At 36.3% G+C, this 7500-nt stretch overlaps 2 protein-coding genes across 3 annotated transcripts in view; one reads left to right on the forward strand and one right to left on the reverse strand.

Annotated features, from left to right (window-relative positions):
* LOC148720630 (uncharacterized) overlaps nt 1-286 on the reverse strand; it is a 3190-nt gene extending 2904 nt beyond the window's left edge. Inside the window, exon 1 of the mRNA XM_088739605.1 lies at nt 1-286. This exon is cut by the window's left edge and continues 2904 nt beyond it. Within this exon, the coding sequence (XP_088595731.1) occupies nt 1-145 (145 nt within the window). The 5' untranslated portion in view covers nt 146-286.
* The window catches only part of LOC148720628 (DNA methyltransferase 1-associated protein 1-like), a 20401-nt gene that overhangs the window by 8023 nt on the left and 4878 nt on the right, over nt 1-7500 (forward strand). For both annotated transcript variants that reach the window (XM_088739606.1, XM_088739607.1), the window contains exons 3-11: nt 581-776; nt 1314-1352; nt 1731-1801; nt 2468-2525; nt 2756-2815; nt 3946-4059; nt 4955-5088; nt 5620-5689; nt 6614-6679. In XM_088739606.1, coding sequence (XP_088595732.1) covers nt 581-776; nt 1314-1352; nt 1731-1801; nt 2468-2525; nt 2756-2815; nt 3946-4059; nt 4955-5088; nt 5620-5689; nt 6614-6679 — 808 coding nt within the window. The remainder of the gene's footprint in view (nt 1-580; nt 777-1313; nt 1353-1730; nt 1802-2467; nt 2526-2755; nt 2816-3945; nt 4060-4954; nt 5089-5619; nt 5690-6613; nt 6680-7500) is intronic.

Here is a 7500-nt window from a genome sequence, read left to right on the forward strand (position 1 = left end):
CCCGGCTATCTAGCTTTTTCGAGTAGTCTGACAAAAGAGGAATAAGTGTTGAATCTTCTTCGTCTTTTTCTTCAAAGTTTTCTGTATTACATTCGTCGGCATTATCTTCAGACATGCTGTTGTAATCCTTCCCCACGCGATGCATCTGGTTCTGGCATGAGTTGAAACTTTCTCAATTTAACGTTGATCTTCGAAACATTTTACTTGTATTAGGTACTCTAACAATAGAGGAATGACATAGCAATCGTCTCCATAAGTTTCATATGGTTTTCTCTGACATACCTAATAATTTCATTGATTTTACATTGACATATAGTTTGAGTCCCTACATCGCTTTGTATGTTGACATATGCTAATGAGCAAGCTGTACACCAACATGGCCGCCATGGTAATCCGATATGCTTATGACGTAAGGTGAAAACCGAGTATATGTGATCACATTAATTTTTCAACAGGGATGTGACACACATATAAACTTGTAATGTGCAGGTGTTGGCCATGTTCTCCTTTTTCCCCAATTGGCATTCAACTGTTTGTCTGTTCTGTTGCTAATCCTATACTTTGATTTGTAATCATTCAGAGACTCTCCACCACTGGCTTCATCAGACACATCTCATGGCTATAAACAGATGAAAGCCAAGTTAGGACGCAGGCACGTGAGGCCATGGAAGTGGATGCCTTTTACCAACCCTGCTCGCACAGATGAAGCAGTGCTTTACCACTGGAGGAGGGTAGCAGATGAGGGAAAAGAGTATCCATTTGCCAGGTTTAATAAGGTAAAGTTTTTCCTGTCTGAATTGTCTCTGATCAGGCAGGAATTCAGTTTGCAAGACTAGTGCACTTTCTGAATATGTATTTTTTTTCTTACAATTTTTGTTCAGATGAGATCGTATATGCAGAGCTTGACACTAATGGTAGCCAACTAGCCACGGAAGTTCAGTTTTGGCTGGTGGGTTTCCACAAGCCAGTTTGGCTAGTAAATAAACTGAAATTGTCTCAACATCTAAGTTGTCGCTAGCCACTTGGCTAATAAGTTGAAAAGTTAATGTTGAGCTCTGTATATGTATGATAAAGAGATATGTATGTGGTCAAAAGGATTTTTTTCTGTTTGTTACTAACATTCTAAATTATTTATACCTGTACTCGAATTTTTATAGCTTTCCATTGAAGATATGTAGATTGATTATTACCCATCGATATTCACATTGTACATACTGTATATGAGTAGTGTCAGGTACAAGACTAGTTATTTATAAAGGATATCTTTTCCTCTAAAATTAATATTTAATTTTTGTATTTGTCAAAATGTGCAGAAGGTGAATGTTCCAAGCTATGCTGATGAAGAGTACCAGGTAAGCTCTGTCAAAATTTTGAACGAGAAGAAGTTAAAATTGGTTTGAAAGGCACCATCTCCTTTTTACTCAGTGGATATTGTGAAACATGTTATGGTGTGTGGAGTTCAAAATGAAAATTTTATGACATTAATGCGGCTCTAGGAGTCAGGGGAGAGCTTGCATCTTATAAAAGTACAATATGGATAATGATTATTACAGTAAATGAAAGCCTTGTGTCTTTTTAAGACCAGGCACAAAACATGATTTAAGGCCTTGCATTTAGTCATTGTGGCAATTTACAACATTCCACTGAAAATTTGTAAGCAAGCTGTGATTACAGCTGTATGTAAAAATTAATGTGTAGATTACTATTGTTTGTTTTCTTTATTTGTACAGTTGTACCTTCATGATGGTCCTCCTTCTACGTGGACGCGGGATGAAACTGATCACCTGTTTGACCTGTGCAGGTAAATGAGGGATTTGAACCCACTTCCAGAATTGAGTTTTAGGGTAATACAAACTTCAGACAGTGCTTCATTTTAACCTCAGGGATGAGTTTTGCTACAGTAACTCTAAATATACAACTTTAGGTTCCCAGTGTTTGTTCCAATTAAACTACTTTTGGTAGGATCTGGCCAATCTGGGATGGGTTACATGTATGGCACATTGCTTCAAGTGCTCATGACAGAACTGTAATTAATTACATTGAGTACAATAAGGATTATTATGTTTTGAATTTTATTGGTTGTCACCTGTGATACTGTATAATTAATTTTGGAGGGTAGGCATGTTAATGACATCAACATGAAATTTTGCTTTTTTTTTTTGCCATATAAATTTTTGCATTTTGCCTTTTTATCATGTAAATCAAAGAGTTATTTCAGTTTGCTGTGTGTTTGTAAGAGTTACTGTCAGTAATACAATCACGTAGATCGCAAAAGACGTCAGAATATAGTAAGATAATCAGTGCATGACACACACCTGCTCCTTGTCTGCTGCTGTTTTTGTTCTTATCACGTTTCGACATTATGACATCTTCTGAGATCCATTACTGAATGGAGCACAACAACACAGAGCCTGTTTTACGAAATAGTACATATCATATTAATTTAATGCTTTTGATTTCTTTGCAGACGGTTTGATCTGCGATTTATAACAATTCATGACAGGTTTGACAGAGAAAAGTATCAGGTAATCAGAAGATATCCCATAATATTTAATGAATGCTTCTTGTCAATCATGTATCACGGGTTCACAAGTATCCTGTGCAGTTGGGTTTTTATTTATTTTTAAAAAGTACGTAAAGTTTGTTTTTTTTTTTGTCGTTTTGGTTTCTCATCTCATAAATAATGTAAATAATAATTACTGAATGCCTTACGTGAGCACCATTCTGAGTTTACCAATTATTTGTGTTGTTGCAGGCACGAACCATTGAAGAGTTAAAGGATCGCTATTACAGCTGTGTTACAAAGTTACTCAAGGTATGTTCAATAGCTGCCTGTAATAAAGGTTGTATGCTTAGTTGCTGCTTTGTCAGTAACATTCTACAATGTACCTTCTCTCCACTTCACGGTAATCTTCATTAGGTTTACAAGGTAGACACATAGTTCTACACCTGTCAACTTGTGATTAACCCTTAGCACCCTAACATCAGTATGCATATTCTCCATACTGTACTCTATATATTTCCTATTATTTTCTTTATTCTTGTGACCTTAATGTGTGATTCATGGGTGATATTATGAGGAGAATTTGGATTCTAGTCAGTCTCAGGTGTTAAAGTGTTAAAGTGATTATAGCGATTGTTATATCATGTCTAAGAATTCCCTAATCATTTAAGCCTGCCTGTGATAGATTACTGTAAATGTCAAATGAGTGACTTCCAAAGGTTTTCTTCTGAAACTGACAAAAACCCTCTTAAACATTCACTAGTCACTATAGCGATAGTGATTGTTATAGACTGACGTATAAGAACTCGCAAATAATTTGATCCTGCCCTTGATAGATTTCTGCAAAATAATTAATGTCAAATGAGTGACTTCCAAAGGTTATTTTCTGAAACTGAGTAAAGCCCTCTTAACCATTTTACTCCTGAGAATGACTGGTTTCTTATTTCTCCTTTCAGTGTCATATTTGAAATAAGTTTTAAGGTTGTTTCTCACAAAATGATCACTACATGTAATTTAAGAAGCTCTTGATGGAAATGTAGAGAAATCGTTGTGGTGAATATGAATCAGGGCTTGACACTAATAGTAGCCAACTAGCCACAGACTAGTAGAAATTCAGTTTTGGCTAGTGGTTTTTGATTTTCACCAGCCAGTTTGGCTAGTAAATAAACTGAAGTTGTTGTAACGTACATCTAAGTTGTCACTAGCCACTAGGCTTAGAAGTAAGTTGAAAAGTTAGTGTCAAGCCTTGTGAATACTTTTGTTAGATGTAAGGTTGTAAAAGGTGAGTATAAATTGAAATTGCATTGAATTAAGTAATGACATTGGACAACACTTATCAATAGAATACGATGGAGCTTGTTCATAGTACAAAGAAACTCCTTTTTTTGTCTTTTCACAATGGTAGAAAAGAGGAGAAATGTGAGCTCACTTGTTTTCCACAGGCCAGAGCTCCTCCAGGACAAGAGCCACAGAACTTGCCAGCACCTTATGACAGCCAGCATGAAACAGAGAGAAAGAAACAGCTTTTGAAGTTGTTTAACCGCACACAAGAACAGGTACTGTACAGGTCTTTGCCATATAAACTTTGGAACACGCAGGAATTACTGAGCTTCGCATAACAACTTTAAAACCAAAGCAGATGAAATCCGATGAAAAAGGGATAGCATACAAGCACATGTGTTTTTTTTAATCATAGAACTGAGAAGTGTTTCTTATTCCTTTGACACCCTAGATTGACTAGAATCCAAATTCTCCTTACAATATCACCCCTGAATGAAAAATTGAGGTCACAAGAATAAAGGAAATGATCACCAGATAAAGAAGCTCTTGATTGTTAAACAAAGACCAACATTATGACATAAGCATAATGTGATTTTATCTCGAGGCCCGTCATCGATATAGTTGAGTATTTAGGTGTGCCTTTGCATGGGGCAAGGAGCCTTGTCAATCACAGATCTTAAGCCAATCAAATGAGGTCAGATCAAATAGCACCAAGGTCGGTTTCTCTTGTGGTCCTTCTCGCCTTCATTTCCATCTTGTTAACATCCGAACACAGATTTTCGGTACTGTAGAAGAATTTTCCCGCCCCCTCCTCATGCCGATATTTAACCCCACCTTTGCTTGAGAGATTGCATGATGTTTATTATATATCAATGTTCTCTATGTCGGGTGAAATAAAAGCATCACTTTTGCGGCCAATAATTTATCCCACATTAACAGGGCTGGTATTATTCTTATCTACCGTCAATCTCGTCAGCAAACTAGCATGACGTCACACAGAGCTTTGGTCCTGTTTTAGTAGAGACACACAGGTTTCGTGATTAAATTCTCTTTGTCAGCATCTAAGGAAATGTATAGAAAACAGTATGGAGAATATGCATCCTGATGTAAGGGTGTTAAGGACTACTGAAGACATGTGGTATAATTATCTCCTGAATTTAATCTTTTTAGGTGCAAGAGGAGGAAATGCTTGTGGCAGAATTAAGAAAAATTGAAATGCGCAAGAAAGAGAGGGAAAAGAAACAGCAGGATTTACAGAAACTCATCACAGCTGCTGAGAATCAAGCAGACTCATACAGATTGAAGTAAGTGCTCACTATTGCTTGTACTTTTGCCTTGCAAAACATACTAAATCCTCTTGCTGTTCCTCAGCGTTTGGAAGGTGGCTGAACCTACATTGTACTTTAATTTGGAGTATTTTTTGTTCTTTTTCCTAATGGACAACTTTTGTTTTCTCACTTAGCAATGAGAACATTGTTCTCGCTAGAAAATGAAACTTCTAAAGATTGATCAATAATTATGTCACTAAACATACGGTAGAACCTCTCTTTCACTTAGGTTGGCATGAAGTACAGTGGAACCCGTTAAAACCGGATGCCCTTGGGACTGGAGGAAATGTCCGCTTTAGAGGAGTGTCCGGTGTACGTGGTTTATTGAGGTTAAAAATAGAGAAAATGTATGACAGAGATTTGGGGGCTGAAAAAAACCTCCAGTTTTGAGAGGATTCCAGTTTAACAAGGGTCCAGTTTAGAGGGGTTCCACTATAGTTGGCAATGTGCAGATTTTCAAGGTATAATGGGATTAATTTAACTTCTTGTTATTCTCTTAATTAACAGAAGAGACAAGAAACAAGTTAAAAAGAAGCAAACTAAGAAGAAGGGGGAACAAGGAGACAAACCAGTCAAGGTAAACATATAAATTAAAAGATTTAAACAATTGACTGTTTTTGCAGGGTGTTCCTGTAGAATGTACTATAATTATGTACATGGAATTTTTCAATTTACTTCTTGGCCGTTCAAACCCATCCTCTTTCTCTCTTGGTTCATTATTCTCTGATGAGTATTTTTCTACTTTGTTTATGTGTAATTTGTTTTTGTTTTGATGATCGTTTAAGAGTGCCCTCAATATTTAGTGCAGATTTCTGAAAATACAGCTGTAGTAAGGTAGCTCAATTCAGAGCCTCCCTTTAGCTTTGTTTAGCAGACTGAGGGAGTCAGGGCTTGAAATTGTACCTGTATTGGGCGCATTTCACTTATGCGACTAAAATTTTGTCCATTGGTAGCCATTTTGAGACCGTTTTACAGCCTAGCTTATAAATAAATTACACTTAACAGCCTTGTGTCTTGTTACTGGTTGCTGTAGTTTTATCTGAAAAATCCTGTGAAATTTAAGTTAAATTTTGCATGACTTTTATCGATGATTTCTTGCTGGGAAATGTATTGCACTTTTAGGCGCACTTTTTCAGAAACTACGTTGTGCAACGCTCATGAAATTTTTAGGAAATCTTCGTTTCTAATTTCCGCTTCGGGTACTTTTGCGACTAAAATTTTCAAACTTAGGACTAAATTTTAGGAATTACTCACAAATTGCAATTGAGAATTTTTTTTGATTTTGAGCCCTGGGGCAGAGGCCCAATTGCAGTAAAAACCTGTTAAAAGCCAGTTACAGTCTAACTTTGATTATCCAGAACTGAATCTTAGAACATTTATATTGATTCATATTTTCAATTACCAGACCCTTGATTGTCCAGACTATTAAGCCCAGTCCGTACGAGTCTGGATAATTGAGGTTGTACTGTATTCCACACGAACCATTTGTTAATTTTCCTAGGCTGAACCATCAGGAGTCAAGTTTCCAGAGAGTAAAGGAGCTGGGGTGTATCTGCGCAGTACAAGGGTAAGATTGACAAATCTATCATCAGTCAACTGAGTTCAAAGGGGAGTAACAGCCTTAAGTACATTTGAAAAGTTTAACCCATTAACCCCCTTAAGAGTGATTAGCATCTAATTTCTCCTTACAATGTAACCCCTGAATCACACATTAAGGTTGGGGGAATGAAGGAAATGATCACCAACTAATTAGAAACTATAGAATTCACAATCCTTTAACTACTAGAGGTGATTAGGATGTAACTTCTCCCTGACATATCCATTATCCAGTAGACAGGTAATAAGAATACTCAAATTAACATGTATCAGGTAGAAGTTGTTATCTTCTCATACAGTAACACCATATTCTTGTAACTAAGTTATAAGGAAATTTACAGCAGTGAGAGGGTAGAATTAACAATCATATCTTGGGAATTAAAGGAGCACTCTGATGAAACCGCCCTATAATTTTAAAACGCGAAAAATTCAGTTATTTGATTATAATATGAATTTTTAGTGATTAATAAGGCCTTTTCAATAATAATTTTTAGTTGAAAGTCAATTCTAGGGCAAGAAATTACGATTTGAAAACCGTTCCGCCATTAATTTTCATAATCACGGCCAACTTATCTTGTGACGTAGATTACTCCCAATTTGTGACGTAGATTACTCAACACACTTTTAAATTTATTCGGAAACCTAGTGAAATTTAATGAAATAGTCTTGGTCTTAGTGTTATAAAAAGCAATATATATAATCAAAATACTGGTTTTGAAAATTAGCCACGATCACGGCACATAAAATGAGTAATCTACGTAACAGTCCCTCCCGTTGTGACGTAGATTACTC

The sequence above is a fragment of the Stylophora pistillata genome, chromosome 11, assembly GCF_964205215.1.
Source record: "Stylophora pistillata chromosome 11, jaStyPist1.2, whole genome shotgun sequence".
In the NCBI taxonomy this organism is placed as follows: Eukaryota; Metazoa; Cnidaria; class Anthozoa; order Scleractinia; family Pocilloporidae; genus Stylophora; species Stylophora pistillata.